The sequence below is a fragment of the Tribolium madens genome, unplaced genomic scaffold (assembly GCF_015345945.1).
Source record: "Tribolium madens isolate multiple individuals breed KSU strain unplaced genomic scaffold, Tmad_KSU_1.1 Scaffold_20;HRSCAF=117;Tcas5.2_LG4, whole genome shotgun sequence".
Lineage (NCBI taxonomy): Eukaryota > Metazoa > Arthropoda > Insecta > Coleoptera > Tenebrionidae > Tribolium > Tribolium madens.
This window is the reverse complement of record NW_025400985.1, coordinates 10,571,804-10,594,540: the sequence shown is the minus strand read 5'-3', so window position 1 is coordinate 10,594,540 and position 22,737 is coordinate 10,571,804. Positions and strand designations below refer to the sequence as shown.

The window sequence follows — 22,737 nt, the reverse complement described above, 5'->3', positions numbered from 1 at the left end:
ATTAATCAGTTTTGTCAAAAAATAAATAGTTTAAGCAAAAAATGTTTGGTTCCATACTTTTTATTCACCTAGTGTGTAACCTACTCATTGTCTTATCTTAGAGTAATAAATATCTTTGCTATTCTAAACAACTGTTTAGAATTAATTTGTAACAGAAAATTTTTGTTTAGTGTACCTACCAATTTATTCTATGACTTTGTTTAGGAACTGATAAATTATCAAAATTTTCTATAAAACGCGTTTGTCGTGTAGGAAAAAAAAATTTGCTAATATTATTTTACCGAATAAACTAATTAAAAAAGCACTTAGAGACAAAGTCGTAGAAATAAAAAATATTTATTGCATAATCGACATTAAAAACAATACATACAAAATTTATTGTTTTGTATTGTTTTATTACTACTGTGATTTATTTTAATTGAATTTGTTAATTTCCTTCCTAGACTTTAAATTGTTGTGGAGGCAGTTATGTAATATTATTAGTTCTACTTGCAGCAAAGCAGTATTCAAAAACTTTCGAGACTTTAACTTTATGAAAAAAGTGTTATTAATAAATAATATTTGTTTGTTAGTTAAAGAGTTTTACATAATATTAATTTTATTTAAGTGGTAAGTGAAACGAATTTATTAGTGTACCAATTTAAATTGACGTAGTAAGTAATCAATTTTTTTTTCAAAATTGACCTCAAGAATCATGTGTTCATTCAAACTGTTTCTTATATCATAAAAATGTTGCCTTTTCATTTTTATAATTAATCAAATGTCAAATATTATCTAAAACAAGAATTGCAATAAACTATATTGAAATATTGGATTTAGGTCTAGTTTAATATTTGGGTCAAAGATTACTCATTTCGGTCATTGATTATTACTTAATGAACTACAATTATCTTTGAAAATTTTTCTTAAATGGTACATTAAAATCAGTTCATGGCCTTAATCAATCTTCAAACATGATAATCACGATAGAACATAGAAGATATTAGTTTAGAAGTGAAGCTTTCTTAAGTGTAGTTCTTTTAATTAAAATGCAGTAAAGCATATTTTTTTCATAATTGAAAGTTAATTAGTGATCTCACGAGTACTTACTACATGATAATTAGATAATTGTGTTAGTAAAAGGTATATTTTTGGTAGAGTTCTCTACAAATCGTTTGTGCTGTGTCATCTTTAAAATAATGATAGACAAAATAAGCACCCGAACACGCAACTAACCAATTATACTGGACATCTTATATAACGACCGAACCAGAGAATCATCCAGTTATCACCATTATTGACTGTGAGATACACGACTTCGATTAATTGCAATAAATCAATCGCCATAATGCGTTTAGTGTTCTTTATAATTATTTCAATTTTTACCATTGGGCAAACTGCAAATATTCTTGGAATATTTCCCTTGCCCGGAAAAAGTCATTTTGTTATGTTTGAACGCCTGTTAATGGGTCTTGCAGAAAAAGGCCACAATGTCGATGTTGCGACACATTTTCCTAGGAAAGAGCCAACTCCGAGGTAAACAATAATATCCACTTTTTCCCCATATTCCAAAATTTGATTTTAGATACAATCAGCTGAGTCTGGTAGGAAGTCTTCCAATTTTGGTCAATAATTTATCGTTTAATTTATTTGACGGTTTCACTAATTACGACATGATGCACTTTATGACCAAAATTTGTGGCGTTGATGTTTGCGCAGCGACTCTAAACACTTCAGTTTTACGCAATTTAAAGAACACAAAAAAAAAGTACGATTTAGTTATTACTGAAATTTTTGGGTCGGATTGTATGCTAGGTTTTGGACACTACTTTAAAGCACCAACTGTTTCTTTGATAAGTAGTATAAGTTTACCGTGGGCCGGGGACAGAATCGGAAATCCAGACAATCCTTCTTATATTCCAAACTACTTTGTTTCTTCCACCGCAAAAATGAGTCTGTTTGAAAGAGTGGAAAACACGATTATGTTGATGTACACCAAATTTTTGTAAGTACCTATAAAACCGAGGGGTAAACCGTAACCCAAACTTTGTACACCAGATTGCCTTTTTTGCTATGATTTTCTCTGATTTCCTCATGAATTTTGTTGACTTCCTCTGATTTTCTTTAATTTTCTCATGATTTCTTCTAATTTCCTCATATTTTTTTTTCATTTTCCCTAATTTCTTCAACATCATCAGATTTCCTTTTTTATTTTGTTTTTCCCTAATTTTTTTAAGTTCCCCATAATTTCTTCTGATTTACTCTGATTTGTCCTGATTTCTTATCTACTTTATGTGTATGTATATTTTTCCCTTGATTTCATTTCCTAATGATTTCTTCTAATTTCTCCTGATTTCATCTCATTTTTTCTGAATTCTCCAATTTTGTACACCAGATTTTCTTTTTTATTTGGATTTTTCTTGATTTCATTTTCGTATGTTTTCCCCTGATTTGTTCATGTTTTCTTCTGATTTCCTCAGGGTTTCTTCTAATTTGTCAACAAATGAAGAAAAAAACACCCTATTTGCGCATACGCATTTTTCAATGGTTTTACTTGATTTCCTCTGATTTTTCCTGATTTTCTTTTGATTTCCTCTAATTTTTCTATAAGTTTTTCCCTTTTTTTATTTCTTTTGATTTCCTCTAATTTACCAACAAATGAACAAAAAAAACCTCCTTGCTCATACGTATTTCTCAATAATTTTTTCTGATTTCTTTCAAAATTCTTCTGTTTCCCTTGATTGCTTCTGATTTTATCAGATTTTCTCTAATCTCTTCTGATTTCTCTAATTTTGCACACCAGGTTTTCTTTTTTGTTTTTGTCTCACTTGATTTTCTCTAATTTCCTCTTGATTTCCCTTGGTTCCATAGCATTTTCTCATGATTGCTCCATAAAAATGACCCTGATATTATTTGTTTTTCTCTGATAACTTCATGATTTCCTTTGATTTTTTCAAGATTTCATTTACTTCTCTAACAAATGAACAAAAAAAACTACTTGCTTCAATAGTTTTACATAATTTCTTCACGATTTCTTCTATTTCTCTTGATTTTCTCTGATTTCGCCTGTTGTGTACACCAGATTTCTTTTTTATTTTGATTTCTTCTGATTTTCTCTGATTTCTTAATGATTTCCTCTGATTTCTTCCTTAATTTTAAATGCCGTTTTTCTCTGCGGTTTATTCCTCGTATAAAACAAGCAATTTCAAATTAAATGGAAAAATTTAAGATACCACTACTTTTCTTCGAAAGAGTCGAACCAAATCGCAAGGGAATTTTTCGGACCTGAGTTACCATCTCTAGAGGAGCTAGCCCGAAACACCAGTCTTGTTATAGTAAACAGCCATTTCAGTATTTCACATGCAAGACCAACAGTACCTAATTTTATTGAAGTTGGGGGACTTCACATTCACGAAGCTAAACCATTATCCAAAGTGATTTACTCCTGTATTGCTTTCAAAGTAACAATAATTTTTTTTTAGCATTTTGAAGATTTGGTTACAACTGACGCAAACAAAGGGATAATTTACCTAACGATGGGGTCTATGATTATGACAGAAACTTTCGATCCTGCAAAACTCCAAGGAATGTTTGACGCTTTTGCGGAATTACCGTACAAAGTTTTATGGAAAGCTAAACGAGAAAATTTTCCTAAAGGCTTGAAAATTCCGAAGAACATTTATTTTGAGAATTGGATGCCCCAAATGGACATTTTGTGTAGCTAATTGTGCAAATCCTCATGCAGTAAAAGCTAAATTAAATTTTTAGGTCACCCTAATGTTAAATTATTTGTTTCTCATGGTGGTTTGATGGGGAGTCAGGAAGCGGTCTACTGTGGAGTTCCCCGATTAGGAATACCACTTTTTGCCGATCAGGATAACAATATTCGTGCTTCCGAACGCATGGGACTTAGCATTAAAGTAGCATATAATGATATTAGTAAAAAGACAATTCTTGAAGCCTCGAAAAAATTACTTGAAGATCCCACATACAAAAAAAACGCTGAACAAATTTCAAAACAGTTTAAAGATCGTCCTCTATCTCCTTTAGATACAGCGATTTTTTGGGTGGAATATGTCATAAGGCACAATGGAGCTCCTCAGTTACGAAGTGCAGGGGCTGATTTGCCTTGGTATCAGTATTATTTGATAGATGTTGTTGTTATTTTAGCTTCTGGACTTTTTATATTTATATTATCTACCATTTACGTTTTAAAATTAGTGCTCCACTTTATATACGGTAATCATAAACATAAAACCGAATGATTTATAAGTTTTTTTTCATTATACGGCGTATAACGATATACATGTTTTATTAAATACAACATTCTTATACATGTTTTTAAGGCTTTAACATTATTAAAAACACATAAACCTTATCGCCGGTCTGACTTATTTCTTTTTTTTATTGTTTTTTGTTACTGTTTCTTTCCCTTTCCCTAAAACAAAATTAAAACGTACGATATTGAATGACGTTACAAATACTAATATACTAATATATGGAGCAAAGCTTTTAACTTGACTCATTTAAATATCTAATTTTTATAGTACAAAAAGGCTTGTGTTAATTATAATTGATAACAATATCAACAAATAAATATTTGTTATAGTTCATGTTGTTTACACCAAAAGGTGAGTTAACAACAATTTTCGACCAAAGTTTTGATGTCCTTTGCAGTTAAAATGCTGAAGATAATAGTAAATTTACTTTTCATTTTGTCGGGTATGTCATTAATTGAAAGTGCCAACATTTTGGGAATTATGCCTTTTCCTGTGAAAAGTCATTCGATTTTATTTGAGACTCTCCTGAAACGTCTGGCTGAAAAAGGACATGATGTTGATTACGTTACGCATTTTCCGTCCGAAAAAAAACCAGAAAGGTTTTCACATTTTTTTAATTTTTCAATAGTTAATTATGTCTTCAGATATAACGAATTGAGCATACATGGAAGCCTCCCACTGTATCACAACAATATGTCAATACATGCATTAAAGGATCATTCTATTTATGAAACAATAAAATTTATAACAATTTCTGAAGGAGTAGAAACTTATTCTAAATTAATGAAAACTGCAGTTTTACAAAGTTTAAAAAATTCAACGAAACGATACGACTTAATTATTACTCACCTTTTTGGTTCTGATGCAATGTTGGGATTTGGACATTTATTTAATGCACCGGTAGTGTCACTTACGACAAGTGTAGCTTTGCCTTGGATAAATGGAAGAGTGGGAAATCCGGATAATCCGTCTTATGTTCCAAATTTCTACTCAACTTCCAGTCCCAACATGAATTTGTATGAAAGAATTGCAAACACAATTTTATGGATAATGACCAGAATTTGGTAAGGTAATATTTGCTAATATTGTGAATAATTATTGAATCCTGAAGGTATAATTACTTGACTGTGGCTCCAACAAATCAATTGGTTAAAGATTTTTTTGGATCGAATACACCCTCTTTGGAAAATCTTATTCAAAATACTAGTCTTGTACTAGTTAATAGTCATTTCAGCATGCAACAAGCTAGGCCAACTGTGCCAAATTTTATAGAAGTTGGAGGGCTCCACATACGTGAACCTCAAACATTATCCCAAGTATGCAAAAAGTGCAATAAAGAAAATATACAAAATAAAGTTTTAGAATTTGGAAAATGTAGTTAGCAATAATAGTTTTGGAGTCATTTACTTGTCGATGGGTTCTATGGTTGTAACTGAAACTTTCGATTTTGAAATACTTCAAGCAATGTTCAATGCTTTTGCTGAATTGCCCTATACTGTCTTGTGGAAAGCCTCACCTGAAAAATTTCCTAAAGGCTTGACAATTCCTGAAAACATCTATTTCCGATCGTGGATGCCTCAGATAGATATTCTATGTAACATTGTTATTTTTTGGTTTTTTGGTATATTTGTTTTGAAATTTTTAGGCCATCCTAATGTGAAATTATTTATTAGTCATGGGGGTTTGTTAGGTAGCCAAGAAGCGGTGTATTGTGCTGTTCCAAGAATAGGAATTCCATTTTATGGTGATCAAGAAAGCAATATTCGCATGTCCGAAAAACTGGGAATTGGAATTAAACTGCCTTATGAGAATATAAATAAAAAAAGTTTTCTTCAAACTATCAAGCAGGTTCTTGAGGATGAGAAGTAAAAATAATTTATAAGAAAAGTCTTTGATTTAATAATAATTTTGTATAGCTATAAACACAATGTTGAAAAAATTTCTCAATTATTCAAAGATCGTCCGATGACACCTTTGGATACCGCAGTTTATTGGGTGGAATATGTAATTAGGTATAAAGGGGCTCCTCATTTGCGTTCTGRYGGTGCTGATTTYCATTGGTATCAGTATTATTTAGTAGACGTTGCATTTATTTTACTCTTTGGTTTATTTGTACTTATATTGTTAATTGTTTATGGATTAAAACTGGCACTGTGTTTCATAAACGGTAAAGAAAAAGATAAAGTTGAATAGTTATTATTGTTATTAATTTTATCAGAAATATATTTCGGCAATCTATTTAGGTGTACTAGATGCACACAACAAAATAAATGCACGTTTTTCCTTAAATTGTTTAGTTTTAAAACTTTATTATTATAGATATTATAAATACCTTATTGTTTATTTTCTTTCTTAGTGGCATCTTCAAAAAGTCAAAAAATTTTTTTGAATGGTGAAAATTTAAATATTTCGATTTTTGATAAAATTTTCGGCGATTTTCAGAGCGAATAATATCAGCTAATAACTTTGAACTTTTTTTCGATAATTGTTTTATGTTTGGTATCGTCAAAAAGCACTTTTAATTTTCTATCTTACAAAAAAAGATCATAGTTCTGCAATAAATAGTTATTGAGAAAATCGCTGTAAAGACAAAAATAGCAAAAATATTAATTCAACAGAAACTTCTAAACTATCCAGAATTATGAGGTTTTCTTGACACCATTTTACTTTTCGGAACATTTTACACATGTATGGTTAAAATAATAACCATTTTGGGTATACTTTTGCCAAAATTAACTAAATAAAAAAAGGAAAAATTTTTGAACAGTTCTTCTCGTAAAAAGATGGCTTTTTTGAATCTGTTTTAGATTATCTCCTTTTATACAGCTGTTTTTTGGATGGAATATGCCATAAGGCAAAATGGAGCTCCTTAATTACGAAGTGCAGAGGCTAATATTCCTTGGGATCAGTATTATTAGGTACATAGATGTTTTTAGCTTCTTTCAAATATTTTTGTTTTTAATTTAGTGTGCAGTATACAGGGTGTATCAGCGAGTTGGTAAAGTCCAATATTGACCTTTAAACGATAAAATTTTAAAACAGGTATATAGGAAATTGATATTTACTAAACTAGTCTATCGCCTAAAATTATTTTCAACTATACAGCGTGTCCCAAAAATAAGTTGCAATACAAACTTGTGTTTTTTAAATGAAACAGGAAACACCATATGTTTCCTAGCATTTTTGGATGTAGATTTTTATGACAATGTTTTTAAGCTAATCTTTTATTGGTCTATTTTGCTTATTTTTAAAAATAAGACGGTTTTTTTTGACGATAACATGCACTTTTTAAAAATTTATTACACAAAAACTAAGACAGCTAGAACAATTTTTTTCTTACTTTTGCAAAGAAGAAAGTACAGAATATAAAGCTGTAACAATTTTTTAGTGTTTTGCATTTGTAAAGATTAAAAAATGAAGAGGTTTGTTAAAAGTTAAATAACTTAAAAAATTTAAATGGATCACCTTATTTTATATTTTTGCATTTAATAGATTGATAAATTGTCTATCGAAAAAAAATTACTTTTAATGTCTAGAATTGATAAAGAAAAAGATATTTAACATTCAATATTAATTGTAGCAACAATGCCTATCAATACATGAGTATTGTTGATACTATGGCAACCATAATAATTCCACCACGGATCACCGTTAATTTATGCGAAGATTGTAAAAGTCGTTATAAATATTGAAATTTGGATTCTAGAATTGTAGAAATAAAAAATAATAGATTCAATTTAACATAAATGCGGTAGTAAAAAATAATATTTCTAGATGTTTAGTTTTTGTGTAATAAAGTTTTAAAAAGTGCATGTTTTCGTCAAAAAAACCGTCTTATTTTTAAAACTAACCAAAATCGACCAATAAAAGTTTAGCTTAAAAAAACAATGTCACAAAAATCTACATCCAAAAATGGTAAGGAACATATGGTGTTTTATTTAAAAAAAACACAAGTTTGTATTGTAACTTATTTTTGGAACACGCTGTGTATTTGAAAATAATTTTAGGTGATGCACAAGATTAGCATCTACCAATGTCCTATTCATTTTTTTTTAATTTTACCATTTAAAGGTCACCAATGGACTTTACCAACTCGCTAGAACACCCTGTATACGGAAACCATAAACATAAAACTGAATGATTTATTAGTAATGTTGTAAATGTAGTACTTAGTTTTGGTTTTGTATAATTTTTTCCTGAATATTCATAATACTGCGTAAAACGCCAAATATAGGTACAGGGTGATTTTTTCACGAGATATAGTTCTTCAGAGGTTATATTATACGTTAAGTTTTTGGCCGTTCAGATAATGTATTTTTGAATTTAGTTATCAAAAACACCAAATCTTGCAACATTAAACAGATCCTACCTGTTGAACAAAAATCACCAATTTGTGTCTTATGGTGTACAAAACATTTAACAAACTATCAAATTTAACAATAAATTAAATCCGACAATATCAGAAACAAAAAAGCTAAGGTGCCTACATGGTAATATGAAAATTGTCAAAAAATCATCATTCGAGAGTCGGCCCGACACTTTTGAATCCTTTGTATCTCTTATTTGAAATAATATTTTTGTATTTTTCGGGCTTTTGTATTGTCACAAAGGGGGTCAACTTCCTGGTATTCCGTAACGAGTTGTGTTTCGAAAGGTTGGTTTTGCTAACATTTGAATTCCTAAGTTCCGAACTGGAGCGCGGGGTCATAATTTTGGTAAAGTCAGCCTGTCGAAGCTCAATAAAAGAAGGCGGAATACGAGGGGGGAGGGAGTTGTTAGTCGCGTTCCTTTTGGTGGTAACTCTTCGCGGCGGGTGTGCGAGTGACCCCGAATAGTGACCTGTGCCCTCCCCTCGTCATTATTTGTGGAGTACTACGAGAGATGTCTCTCATAAGATGACGGTGAGTACTCCCTTAAGTTATGTACTTAGTTTGTAATCAATAAATTCTATTTTTCTACCCTGGTCTTTGTCTTAACCCCTTGCACGAGCTTAGGCCCGTGACAGTATTATTAATTATTATTATTATGTATTAAAGAAATAAATACTATTTTAATCCCGAAAATGTAAGCAACACGACAGGCGACCGAACAGAGCCGAAGCCATTTTCATTCGAGGTAATTGTAATTTTAAGAATAAAAATCGGTATTTTATTGATTTACATCTTCAAGGGAATAAAGTAGCAGATTATTAGTTAAAAACGAGGAAACAAAACGTTAATTATTTTCTTTTAGAAAAAAAATAGTTAAACTTATTCAAATTTTCTTTATTGCCTTAAATAAAAGGTTTTTGGCGTCAAAAAATAATTACATATGTGCATAATATGGAACAAAACGTTTAACTGAACTAATTTATCATATCAACTTTATATTTCACTACAAAAAAGGTTTGCATGAAAGTTCATATGCAAGTTAATTGTGACCCAATCAGCAAATACTTGTGAAGGTAAAAAATCTATGTTATACCAAAAGGTGTGTTAGAAATAATTTTTGTTCAAAGGTTTTATTTTCTTTGCAGTTAAAATGCTGATGGCAAATTTATTTTTCATTGTGTCGAGTATGTCATTAATTGAAAGTGCCAACATTTTGGGAATCATGACTTTTCCTGTGAAAAGTCATTCGATTTTATTTGAGACTCTCTTGAAACGTCTTGCTGAAAAAGGACATGATGTTGATTACGTTACGCATTTTCTTACGGAAAACAACCCAGAAAGGTTCTCATAATCCTATGATTTTGAAGTGCTTAATTTTGTCTTCAGATATAACGAACTAAGCATTCATGGAAGCCTCCCACTGTATCTCAACAATATGTCAGTACATGCATTAAAGAATCATTCTGTTTATGAATTAATAAAATTTTTAACAATCTCTAGTGGAGTAGAAAGTTATTCTAAAGTAATGAAAACTGAAGTTTTACAAAGTTTAAAAAATTCAACAAAGCAATACGACTTAATTATTACTCACCTTTTCGGTTCTGATGCAATGTTGGGATTTGGACATTTATTTAATGCACCCATTGTGTCACTTACAACAAGTCTAGCTTTTCCTTGGATAAATGAAAGATTGGGAAATCCGGACAATCCGTCTTACGTCCCAAATTTTTACTCAACTTTGAGTTCCAAGATGAGTTTGTATGAAAGAATTAAAAACACAATTTTGTGGATAATGACCAGAATTTGGTAAGATAATGTTTGCAAATATTGTGAATAATTATTGAATCCTGAAGGTATAATTACTTGACTGTGGCTCCATCGAATCAATTGGTTAAAGATTTTTTTGGGCCAAATACACCTTCTTTGGAAAATCTCATTCGAAACACTAGTCTCGTGCTAGTTAATAGTCATTTCAGTATGCAGCAAGCTAGGCCAACTGTGCCAAATTTTATAGAAGTTGGAGGGCTTCACATACGTGAACCTCAATCATTATTCCAAGTATGCAAAAAAGTGCAATAAAGAAAAATTACAGAATGAAATTTTAGGATTTGGAATATTTAGTTAGCAATAATAGTTTCGGAGTCATTTACTTGTCGATGGGTTCTATGGTTGTAAGTGAAACTTTCGATTCTAAAATACTTCAAGCAATGTTTAATGCTTTTGCTGAATTGCCTTATACTGTTTTATGGAAAGCCTTGCCTGAAAAATTTCCTAAAGGCTTGACAATTCCTGAAAATGTCTATTTCCGATCGTGGATGCCTCAGATAGATATTCTATGTAACATTGTTATTTTTTGGTTTTTTGGTATATTTGTTTTGAAATTTTTAGGCCATCCTAATGTGAAATTATTTATTAATCATGGGGGTTTGTTAGGTAGCCAAGAAGCGGTGTATTGTGCGGTTCCAAGAATAGGAATTCCATTTTATGGTGATCAAGAAGGCAATATTCGTATGTCTGAAAAACTGGGAATTGGGATTAAACTGCCTTATAGCAATATAAATAAAAAAAGTTTTCTTCAAACTATCAAGCAGGTTCTTGGGGATGTGAGGTAAAAACAATCTATAAGAAAAGTCTTTGATCTAATAATAATTTTGTATAGCTATAAACACAATGTTGAAAAAATTTCTCAATTATTCAAAGATCGTCCGATGTCACCTTTGGATACCGCAGTTTATTGGGTGGAATATGTAATTAGATACAAAGGAGCCCCTCATTTGCGTTCTGCAGGTGCTGATTTGCATTGGTATCAGTATTATTTAGTAGACGTTGCATTTATTTTACTCTTTGGTTTATTTGTACTTATATTGTTAATTGTTTATGGATTAAAACTGGCACTGTATTTCATAAACGGTAAACAAAAATATAAAGTTAAATAGTTATCAATTTTATCAGAAATGTACTAGAACATGATAGGATTTTTGATTTGTGGTTTCGATACCGTATTAGGTAGTTGTACAAAAAAAATGCACTTTTTTTTAAGTAAAACGGTGTTTTATTTTAGTAACTTTACTTACTACTTACTTACTTTAGTAACTGAGATGTTATGAAAACATCTTCAAAAAATCAAGTGAAAATCAATCAGCGTCTCGAGACTCTTTTTTGTTGTTCAGTCTAGAAGCGTCACGACTGATTCTTTTTTTTTCAAATTTTTTTCAATTTTTTTTCTTTCCAAATTGCGTTTGATATAATCACATTTAAATCTGTCATAATTGCCTAATATTTTCTGATTTTAAAGCATTCGATTTCTTTGATTTTTGTCGATATAAGACACAAAGGAGCCCCACGGTGGGTGTCTTGGTATTAGTATTACCCGATATTACCTCATTGTCGTTATTGTTTTTCTCTCGTCTGCAATTTTCACCAGCTTGTACTTTTTTTTCAAAACAGGTTTTATGTAGAACGCGCAAAGAAAAACGACTTGAAACTATTTGAATAAATTTGAGAATTTTCAAATCTTGATAAAACCACGTCTAAATTTTGTAAAACCGGTATATCTCCTTGACCTAATGGTATGGCAAAGAAAGTGGTATAGCCAATGAATGACCAGCAGGAAGGCACAAGAAGAGGAAAGTGCAGTCGTCAACAACGTTGCGGTCAGTTAGTGTATTGTGCAGCAGGAAAAATGGCAAAGTTCCTGCTGAAATCGTGTCAGATAGTGTTAATTAGTGTACTGTATTTGAGTTTAATGACAGGTAAGTTATAAAATTTTTCAAATACGGTCATTAGTCTTGGCAAAAAACATCACGGGTGGAACAAGGAAGACTTTAAATCCGCAACAAATTGCCATCGCATGTACGAATGTGAAAGTGAATAAATTTTGTTTAATCTAATATCTACAATTTGTCTATTTTGCTCAAACAAGAATTTAATTATTTTTTTAATAATTATCATTCAAAACATTTACACGAAGTACTGTCCAGATTATTTTAAATTTACAGTTACTTGCGGATTCAACAATACTTTTCAGTCTTTATTTACACTAATAGTGACAATTAATTATTGCAAAAACGAGTTACGAGTTTACAAATTTCTGAGAACTGAACTCACTTTCAGTCTGCAGATTACATCTCGAAGGACAATGCTATAAAATATTTTTTTTAACTGTGGTAAATAACATTTTTGCATATTAATACCCGCTTCAAATGTCACGCATTGAAGAATTTATTTACAATGACTGAACTAAAAATTGACAAAAATTTGGCAACTTTTGCGGTAGCAGACGTTTATAATTTCACTTTTAATTAAACATTTTAGGGGCCTTGTCAACCTAAGGTTATTATTTTAGTCTCAGTAAATCGAGGTTAAAGTAGAAAGTAATGATGGTATGTGTGGATCCTCAGCTTTCGATATTTATTTATATTTTTTTACAAAGTTTTTTTCTATTTCCTCAACATTATCTTAAAATTCGTAATGAATTGAAATATTCATTAGTGGCGTGCAAGGTTGACTGGTTTATGCTAACAGGAAATCCAGTTGACAGGAAAGACAGAAAAAAAAGTTAACAAAAACACAATACTGGTTTAAATTAGAACATTTACTTTGGTGAAAAATATAAATAAAAAGTGTCCAGCCAATCCGAGTTTAAAATAATGTTTCAAGGTTCTCTGGGAATGGGGCTCATAATTCACTCAGAAATTTCTGCATCGTTGATAAATATGTAACAATTTATTACTAATACATTCTTTGCATTTAACCTTGATTACAAAACGTTGTTATTAAAAGTCTGTAATTCCATAACCGGTGAAAAATTCCACAGAAGAAGATTTATATTTCACAGACAAAATTTAACTTTCATTTGCACTTTCAAGATTTTTTCAAAGTGTTACATGGTTTGTTAATTAGACAGGAAGAAACTGAAAGTAAATTACATGAAAATTTGTGGTTATGGGGATTTAAAAGTGTAATCAATTTTATGTAAGCAACAAAAAAAAAAAATTATTGACATTACTGAAAAAAAACTAATTACCTACCTTGAAAACTTTGGTTGACAAAACCTTTGGTAAAAGTGAACTTGAACTTTATTCTTACGAAAGTGGTACTTTTACAGTACCATAATACAACACTTTCCTATTCTTAGTTTAAGTTTCCATTGAGGATTAATTCAATCGATGACCGCATTTTTACCGATACACTAAAACAGAAGCTGTGAAAGCAGAATTTATTACGACTGCAAACAAATTCTATTTACACAGAAAGTTTTTGTATTTTACATGATTGTTATCGTTAGATATTTACAGTTAAAGCCCAAAATGACCGAAGAACCAAAGACGATAAGAAAAATGAGGAATTTGAGTGTCCGCAAGGAGTCGGGAATGGGAATTTCGCAGATCCTGCGACTTGTCGACGCTTTTATCAAGTATTTTATTCCAAATTGTGTTTTAATCATAATCAAGGATTTAATTGTAGTGCGTGGATGGTTACCCCTACTTGAATCGTTGTCCCTCGGGACTGTTTTTCGACGACATTAGTAAGTTTTGTACGTTCAAAAATGAGGCACGTTGTGGGCCCATTGCTTCCAGTAAGTATAAAAGAAACTAAAAGTTTCAATGAAAGATCATAGATCTTGTGTAGCACCTGCTCCGATCACTGAACCCCCGACTGATTTAGCCCCCAAGTGCAATACAGGAGAGTGTGAACTGCCTTATTGTTTCTGTTCAAAAGATGGGACAATAATCCCCGGTGGACTGGACCCGGAAGAGGTAATAATTTCTCTGAATCTCTACCAAAACTATTTTTATAATTTTAGACCCCACAAATGATCCTTTTGACATTTGACGGTGCCATTAATTTGAACAATTACGACCACTACAAGAAAGTGTTTAATAAAAAACGGCAAAATCCCAACGGGTGTGATATAAGAGGAACTTTCTTCATCTCACATGAATACAGCAACTACCAAATGATCCAAGGATTGGCAAGTGATGGCCACGAAATGGCCACGGAAACCATCTCGTAAGTGCCTCATTTCACGTTAAAACATACTATTTTGCAATTTCCAGTTTGCAAATGGGTTTGCAAGACAAAGGTTACGAGGAATGGGTCGGCGAAATGATTGGAATGAGAGAAATTTTGCGCCATTTTGCCAATATTTCAAAGAGCCAAGTTGTGGGCATGAGGGCCCCCTTTTTGAAACCCGGTCGCAACACACAGTATAAAGTCTTGGAAGATTTCGGTTACATTTACGATAGTTCTATTGGAGTACCACCTGTAGCCGTCCCAGTCTGGCCCTACACTCTAGATTACAAAATTCCACACGAGTGCAAGTCCGGGTCTTGTCCGACTAAATCATTCCCCGGAGTTTGGGAAATTCCCCTAAATGCGCATTTCATAGATGGGTACGAAGGGGGCCATTGTCCATATTTGGACCAGTGTGTTTTGCACAACCACGACGCGCAGGAAGTTTTCGAATGGTTGCAGGAAGACTTTAATAGGCACTATGAGCAAAACCGGGCCCCCTACATGATGCCTTTCCACACGAATTGGTTCTCGATCAAAGAACTGGAGCAAGGGTTGCAGAAATTTTTGGACTGGACTGTCACGCTGTAAGTATGTCCAAAGCGATGGGTAAACAGCAGAAGAAATCAGGGGAAATTTAGGAAAATTAGAGAAAATCATAAAAAAAAGCGCATGCGCAAATAGTTTATTTCCATTTGTTCACAAGTTATGGTAAATTTATAAGAAATCAAGGAAAATCATTGGTAATTGCGCATACGCGCAAATCGGTTTATTAGTTTTTTTGTTCATTTGCTGGCAAATTCGGAAAATTTTTGAGAAAATCATGGGAATAGCAAGCAAAAAGGAAATCTGGTGTGCAAAATTTGGGACGAGGTTTACCCTCGGATTAAATTGTTTAAATGTGTGATTTTTCAATTACAGGCCCGATGTGTGGTTTGTCACGGGTACCCAAGCCCTGACTTGGATGACCGACCCGAAAACCATCAAGGAATTGAATAATTACGACGGTTGGAGTTGTAAAAACAAAGCGAATCTGCCGCCTAAGTCTTGTAATAATCCCAATAAATGTGCTCTTAATTTCAAAACTCCCGACTTGAATTTCACGGATACGAGGTATTTAGAAACTTGTAACGATTGTCCTAATCAGTATCCGTGGTTGGGTGATGCTGAAGGATCTGGGATTGCAGGAAAAGACAACTACGTTCCTGACAATGTTAGAAAATAGTACAATGTAATTTTATAGTAATAGATTTTTTAATTTTTCAAACCAAAATATTTTAAATTAAATAGGTAATATCTCTAAGGTTATCTATTATTTATGTGTATGTTTTATCCAACATGAGTCAGGTGTGAATATTTTCTATTGTTGCGTTTTGAAAAATAATAAATAAATTATTGTTACATAACTTATTTTATTTAGCACCCACAGTGCTTCAAAAGCAATTACAAATACAAATTTCAAAGAGTAAATCTTTATTTATGGTATATCTACAAATCTAAATGTGTAAAGCTTTATGGAAATTTCTTAAACTTATCACGGTAACATTTCACCATACTATGTGTTAAAAATAGCATTAAAACTAATTTTTTACAATAAGATTGTCATATAAAAATACTTAGCGCCCGGAAATTCTGTTTGTGTTTAATACTGACTTTCTATTCACTATATGTAGTGCGTAATCTTTACATTCATAATAATTATCAGTAATAAACAAAAACGTGTGGTGCTATAAATTTCTCTAAACATAAAAAAAATAATTTATTACAAGCTTTGCGTTGAAAATAAAAAATTGAGCGTATTTCTTATAAGAAGCAGTCTTATTGACCTAGTTTTTAAAGTTCCGAATGACTAGATAACCGCGGTCCTTTCTTAATCTCTTTCTTTTTCTTTTTTGCTTTGCTGGGGTTGACTTCAGGATCTAGTTGGGGCCCTTGCTTCCTGTAAGGATTAAAATAATTTGCATTTCTTTCAATGTGATTTAATTCCTGGCTCGCCAAAGACAGGGCTTTGATTGTGCTATTATCCAGAAGATATCTGACTTGGTTACAGAAAGCAATGCTCCATTGAAGTAACACATCCCAGTTGTTGTTGGTCCTTAATACTGATACAGATATGTCTGGAAATCGTAAAATGATATCAGAAAATAAAGCCGTATTCTCCAAAATATTTGATAAGGCATCTTTGATTCTATCATCTAATGGGAAGTCTGATACACCAGGAATGTATGGTGAAGCTTCGATTGTCGCGCGACTGTCTTGAATAACAGTGAATACTTTCTCAGCCATGAGCATTATCATAGAATACTGTTTTTCATAACTGGAGATTTTCCGGAAACTCTTAATTGCCTCAAGTTGCTCGGCTCGTTGTCGTTTGAACAATTTTTTATCTAATTTTATTAGTTAAGTAATAAAACGGAATAAATACCACTCAGTATAAAAAAAGGATACAAATCTGTTCCGCCATTTCAGCCTCATTGGATTGAGCAAAAGAAAAATTAACGATAAATAAAACTAAAATAATTGTTTTAATTTTCATTGCTACATAACCTAAGAATTTAATTTTTGAATTTCATTCGAAATAAGTGTCTCGATGAAAAGTACACATCAAATGTCACAATTTGAATTGACTAGTACCTGCAATTGACTCCGCCCATGTACTTCTCGTTATCAACATAAAATACCGATACCTGTTTGACCGACTCAAATAATAATAATCAAAAATGGCGTCTGGGCCGAAGGTTGCCACAACCCCCTTGGAGGTGCTCACCAACGATGAAACGCGAATCCCCTCGTTTATGAGTAAATATTGGGCCCCTGGAATAGGTGGAAGCACGGCTTTTGTAGCTATGCTTATTACTAATTGGTTTGTTAAAAAACCACTGATGTCTGGTAAGTCACATAACCTGTAAGTTACATAATCAAATATTTGTTGTTTTTTAGGGATTCAGGTGCATGCTTTCGTGACAGTGGCGGGCGCAGCTCTTGGGAAATACATAGATGATTATAGAAACGATTATTTCGCTGAAAGAGACGCTGCGTTTAGGCATTATATTCAATTACACCCTGAGGATTTTCCTGCTTTCAGTAAGCGGGAGTTTTCTATATGTGGTTCTATCTAAATTTGATTTTTTTAGCTCGCAAGAAGTATAGTGAAGTGTTGGAACCTTGGGTCCCCATTCGATAATTTTCTTGTAATTCAGGAGTAGTTTAAATAAATTTTATTTATTAAATGCTTTTGATAAGATTTGGGAAAAAAGACAAATTTAAGTATGCATTTCATTTATTAATAATTGTGGGCGAAAATACAAGTATTTAACTTCTAAATTGTATACATTGTAAATAATCAGAGTTACTCTAAGATGTGATGTTGTACATTGTTTATTTGTATTGAGAAAAGCCTACAAAATATAACAATACTTATACCATCATTTCCAAACTTCAAAGTTAGACTTCTTATAATTCAACATTAACAAACAAAATGGAAGAATCTGATAAATTTACTTTTGGTTAGAAAAATACATGTATCAATAATACCTCTATTTCTACAAAATACATTAATCAATAAATACATTAGTCACCCTTTAATTCATCACAGACTACAATAATTTAATTTTGCTGTGGTACATGTATAAATTGTAATAGAAAAAAAGTATAAAATAAAACCACTTAAATCTACACCTGAATTATAAAAATAAACACTTAAAAACTGAAACAGAACTAAGTTAAACAAAGCATTGTTTTAAACTAAGACATTTTTGGCAACTTTTTAAACAATTTCAAAAAATAGAATCAGTATACTAGCGCCCTTAAACCGTTCTGTTTCGCGATTGTAAAATTTTTCATTGAATCTCATAATTATTGTACCATTTCTCAGTTTCACTATTAATACCGAATATAAAAATAAAATCAGCTTTTCAAGCTACTCACTAAATTTATCTTATTCCTAGACAAGAAGGATGATTCTAAAAGTTGATTTCTTCCTATATTTTATATTGATGATCTATTTTTATGCTATTGCAAACACAAATTGACCATTTGGCAAATGATATCGTGTTAAAATCGGCACACATGATTAATGTAGACTCGATTGCACAGATCTGCACTAAAAAATACGGGGAGGTAGCAGCAAATAAATCTTACCTCAAAAAACTCTAAAACAGCCTTGAATTATGTATGCATCGTCATATTGCTACTTATAAAAATTAGTTTAGGCGTGAAGATGTGTACTTATAGGGATTAAAATTGCTCGGCATTTGATTATCGAGAATGAAATAACTTACAACACTTAATAAAATACACAATAAATACCACAATAAAACATTTAGATGCATAAAATGCATTAACAACCGAAAAAATACTAGGCAATTTGTGATCTAATCACGAGAGGAATGTTTAACAATAACCTAACAGCTAACTAGAAGATTAACTAACGTGCAATTAAAATATTCAGAACAAGAACAAGCGTCAAGCGGAAGGGTGGTGCAATCACATAAGTAAATGAGGCGTTCACTTAATTACTTTTAAATTAACTGCAATATCTTAATTCTATTTTAAGAGAAGAAAGTCAAAAGACTCTAATAAATTATGAGAATTATCAGTTCTGTTCAACATAATACTGATCTTTTTTTTATCATAATGTGCATCTACAGATCAAATGGCAAGCTCACAAAACAAATTTCGCTTTCGTAAGTGAAGAGGTTATCAGATTTAGAATAGAGACCATGCGTACTACTTTAATAAAATTATATATAGCGCGAAAGAAATTATTTGCTTGTTTTTCAGGAAACCTCTTCAAAAGCCACTCATGATATTGCATTTAAATATATAATGCCCTGCATTACTAATTAAGTACTGTATAAATCCTCGCCGAAAATATACAAAATAAACGTATCTCTTATTCTCGTCTGGCCCTTTTGGGTCTAATACCTCCATCCGAATCGTTGCGACCTTTCTTACCGACTTGTACTTGAGATTGCGCCGTCAAATGAAGCGATATCGCATGAGTATTCAATTTTTCAGCTAGCAAAAGATCTTTCAATTCTTTCATTTTCTGACTGTGAAGAATGATTGTCGGCCGTTTATTCTCTACGGGTTCTTCCTTTTCTTCAACGATCGGCGGAGGCACCGGTAACTTTTCTTCTTTCTTCTCTTCCGTCTCTTGTTTGGAAGTGCTCGGTTTACCGTTTTCCTTCTCCAATGGCACTGCATCGTCGCCACCTGATACAAAATGCAATGAAAATCTATCAAAGTGCTCACTCTTAAAACTCACCAACGAAAGGCGAACCATCTCCTTGAAGCAAATACTCCGGATTGAGGATTTTCTCCGAACAAGCGGCAGTCAACGCCTCAATACTTGGATGAAAATTCGACGTTGATTGATCATCTTTGAGTGCTTTCGAGTTGAGCGAAGTCAAGATGTCTGTTTCGTTGGTTCCGTTCTCTTTTTCGTAATTGTTGTTGTTGAAGTACCCACCGTTGGCCCTTTTATTAGTGTCATCTTCGGGCCTTCCGCAGACAATATCGACTTGGGCTCGGACTTCGGCGTCGAATTTTGATATTGTATTTACTAGTGGTTTGGCCCATCCTATATGAAGGACGGGAGTGGCACTCCCTTCTTCCCATTGGCAAATTCCGTCGTAAAAACGCAACAGGTTTGCGAAGCATTCGGGCTTTTTTAGAATTGTGTTTGCACTGAAACCTGAGCTTTCCACTTTCATTATGTGAGGTATTAGTTCGTTCGCTATCTCTAAGAATTCCTTGTAAATTTCTTCGTCGTCCCGCGAGTAATTATACCTAGTAAAATAAAACTTTCTCTCATCTATTCCAATACATTAAAAGACTCATCTTTTACAGTATTTGATAAAAAAGTTAAGTCTTTTTAATACATATGTTTCATTACATATTAGAAATTTGCAATACATTAATTTTTATTTGGTTTTACTACTTATAATTCATGAGAGTGTAATTTAAGCAATGTTCACGTATTTACTTTTTTTTCTATTAACATAGAAACGTCATGGGTTCTAGAAAAAATTAGGGCTCAGTTAAAAATTCTTAGTAGATCAAGCAGGTAATTACATTGTAATTATCAAAATATACAGAGTGTGTTTCAAATCACAATTTAGGCAAATTATTTAAAAACTTTTAACTATAAGACAATAGATTTAAGTTTTTTATATAATTTTGGTCCATTTTATACAAATAAGATAAAATTTTAATTCACTTATAATTTTTTAATTTACATTTAACCGTATGATTTTTTTTTACTCATAGCTCTTAAATAACTATTTGACGGTTCGGGGTGCTGTTATCTTCATTCTGAATTTCAGACGATAAGTGACAGTTCATTTAAATTGATACATCTAGATTTATAATAAACTCCCATCGGTCGTGCTGCAAACAAATTGCTCACGAGCTCACGTGGGACATTGTATTTTCCAAACACATTATTTCAATACACAATTTTTTTGATTGTATTGTTTGTAATTCAAGTAAACACCAAATTAATGTAAATGCTGATAAAAATATGTGAAAAATTAAATATTGCTTAGTCATGAACAAAGTTTTAATTATTACTCTTTGGAACCATTTTATCAATAAGCAAATCAATAAAAAATGTGTCAATAAATATTTTAAGATAATCGAAAATTATTTCTTTTGATAAATCCGCTTAGTATTTTTATTTCAACAAATCGTTTATAATCACACTTAATTAAACTGAAATTTGTACTTTACACAGGAATATTTTCCCAACAGCGTAATAAATTTACATAATATGTGAATAAATTAAAAGTCAGATTAGTCGCAATTTAATTATCTTCCATCTATATTTCTGTAACAAAACTCCATAAAATTTATACAAATTCCGAAAAAAATAATAATCATTTATAAAAATAAGTGTGGGAAGTTGATAAGATATAGAATGAGTTTGTATTGTATAAAGAGATGAAGTAAAAATACTTACAACCTAATAACATCACTGGCATTTGCCCAACTTTCAAAAGCTTCTTTGTACATTTTGTTACGATAAAAGTAACCTCCCTGATAAGTATAAGGATATACATGTTGATTATTATAATAGGTACGTGCAGACGATATGGCCTCTTCAAATAATACACTACAGGGTGTCCTAGAAATAATTTTATGGCAATTAAACAAAATGATGCCAAAATTGATCGTTTACCTTCCTTCCTTCGGGGCAATTTCTTCCAAATCCCCCAGATTCCCAATGGCCATTGGATATTTCTTCAGGTGTCCCAAATCATACAAAAGCCATAATAATTCTTGTTGCAACAAAGCAACCTCGAAAGCGTCATGTGTGGCATTTAGAGAGGGATTAATCGCTGAGACTAACGCAGCAACTTCCATATGTCTAGTACAAACCACTGGTTTATTATTTACGTATAACCAAGACCTCGCCGAGACGCCTTTTCCGATTTCCTGGCCCCGTTTGTCCTCGTTGCCTTTGCCATGCCACGTGACTTCGGCCGTTTCAGTGCCCCTTTCGCCGAAAACAACCCACGCGTGGTCTTCAGACAGGGCCAAATGGACGTCGGAGTAGCCCAAAGTTTGGCAGCCAGCCACGACAGCGAAAGCAACCCCGAAACAATCCAACTTACTACCTGTCAAGTAACTGTAGAGACTCTGTAAGTGGGCCCTGTCTTTGTAATAGCTGCGTGTGAGGGAGTTCCAGACGACGTCGGAGACTTTCTTGACGAGTTCTCTCGTCGCATACGACTTGAAGCCCTTGTTGCATTCAACGGCACTTTTCAGGATCGTGTGGAACTTGTTGTAGAGGGTCTCAATGGTGTGAAACTCCAATATTGGGAGACTTGTCGGCTCTACTGGTTCGCATACCTGCAAGCTCGTGTTCGACCGGCATGTCAACGAATTCTCGACAGCTCCCGCGACTACTGAAAGTAAAGCCAAATCCGGCTCACAAGCGTCTTCTAATTGATTCTTGAACAGTTGGATTACTGACGATATATTCTTTATTGGAAATAATGCTTTGTCTATCTCCCGAATACCCGCCATGTCGATGCTTTACATTTTCTGTCACTTGTCAAATTAAAAAGCCAAGCGGCTGCTGCCAA

General features: G+C 32.3%; 7 protein-coding genes across 8 annotated transcripts; 5 read left to right on the top strand and 2 right to left on the bottom strand.

The window, feature by feature from the left end:
- Positions 1-487: 487 nt before the first annotated feature.
- Positions 488-4,319, top strand: LOC123005810 (UDP-glucosyltransferase 2-like). 2 transcript variants are annotated; one of them, XM_044399784.1, is made up of 6 exons: positions 488-609; positions 1,138-1,515; positions 1,565-1,984; positions 3,209-3,413; positions 3,462-3,696; positions 3,748-4,319. In XM_044399784.1, the coding sequence occupies exons 2-6, from the start codon at positions 1,328-1,330 to the stop codon at positions 4,242-4,244; spliced, it is 1,545 nt and encodes a 514-aa protein (XP_044255719.1). In that variant the 5' UTR covers positions 488-609; positions 1,138-1,327; the 3' UTR covers positions 4,245-4,319. The 2 variants fall into 2 exon arrangements, with proteins under 2 accessions (XP_044255719.1, XP_044255720.1); XM_044399785.1 differs by lacking the exon at positions 488-609 and adding an exon at positions 977-1,081.
- Positions 4,320-4,495: 176 nt separating this feature from the next.
- On the top strand, positions 4,496-6,576 carry LOC123005808 (UDP-glycosyltransferase UGT5-like). The gene is made up of 7 exons (XM_044399782.1): positions 4,496-4,610; positions 4,657-4,858; positions 4,904-5,323; positions 5,371-5,575; positions 5,622-5,853; positions 5,905-6,124; positions 6,176-6,576. Exons 1-7 carry the CDS (start codon positions 4,592-4,594, stop codon positions 6,450-6,452), a joined length of 1,575 nt encoding a protein of 524 aa, XP_044255717.1. The 5' UTR covers positions 4,496-4,591; the 3' UTR covers positions 6,453-6,576.
- Positions 6,577-8,865: 2,289 nt separating this feature from the next.
- LOC123005807 (UDP-glycosyltransferase UGT5-like) lies at positions 8,866-11,674 on the top strand. Its single transcript, XM_044399781.1, has 8 exons — positions 8,866-9,374; positions 9,429-9,702; positions 9,757-9,970; positions 10,016-10,435; positions 10,483-10,687; positions 10,735-10,966; positions 11,018-11,237; positions 11,289-11,674. The coding sequence occupies exons 3-8, from the start codon at positions 9,780-9,782 to the stop codon at positions 11,563-11,565; spliced, it is 1,545 nt and encodes a 514-aa protein (XP_044255716.1). The 5' UTR covers positions 8,866-9,374; positions 9,429-9,702; positions 9,757-9,779; the 3' UTR covers positions 11,566-11,674.
- Positions 11,675-12,224: 550 nt separating this feature from the next.
- Positions 12,225-16,050, top strand: LOC123005809 (chitin deacetylase 1). The gene is made up of 7 exons (XM_044399783.1): positions 12,225-12,381; positions 13,927-14,045; positions 14,096-14,207; positions 14,261-14,388; positions 14,436-14,641; positions 14,689-15,231; positions 15,566-16,050. Exons 1-7 carry the CDS (start codon positions 12,225-12,227, stop codon positions 15,867-15,869), a joined length of 1,569 nt encoding a protein of 522 aa, XP_044255718.1. The 3' UTR covers positions 15,870-16,050.
- LOC123005811 (coiled-coil domain-containing protein 134-like) lies at positions 16,048-17,544 on the bottom strand. The gene is made up of 2 exons (XM_044399786.1): positions 17,093-17,544; positions 16,048-17,031 (listed from the first exon to the last, which is right to left on the bottom strand). Exons 1-2 carry the CDS (start codon positions 17,178-17,180, stop codon positions 16,478-16,480), a joined length of 642 nt encoding a protein of 213 aa, XP_044255721.1. The 5' UTR covers positions 17,181-17,544; the 3' UTR covers positions 16,048-16,477.
- On the top strand, positions 17,348-17,874 carry LOC123005813 (NADH dehydrogenase [ubiquinone] 1 subunit C2). The gene is made up of 3 exons (XM_044399787.1): positions 17,348-17,533; positions 17,585-17,728; positions 17,779-17,874. The coding sequence occupies exons 1-3, from the start codon at positions 17,365-17,367 to the stop codon at positions 17,826-17,828; spliced, it is 363 nt and encodes a 120-aa protein (XP_044255722.1). The 5' UTR covers positions 17,348-17,364; the 3' UTR covers positions 17,829-17,874.
- Positions 17,875-17,896: 22 nt separating this feature from the next.
- On the bottom strand, positions 17,897-22,721 carry LOC123005806 (menin). Its single transcript, XM_044399780.1, has 4 exons — positions 21,828-22,721; positions 21,609-21,773; positions 19,914-20,437; positions 17,897-19,861 (listed from the first exon to the last, which is right to left on the bottom strand). The coding sequence occupies exons 1-4, from the start codon at positions 22,676-22,678 to the stop codon at positions 19,539-19,541; spliced, it is 1,863 nt and encodes a 620-aa protein (XP_044255715.1). The 5' UTR covers positions 22,679-22,721; the 3' UTR covers positions 17,897-19,538.
- Positions 22,722-22,737: the final 16 nt, after the last annotated feature.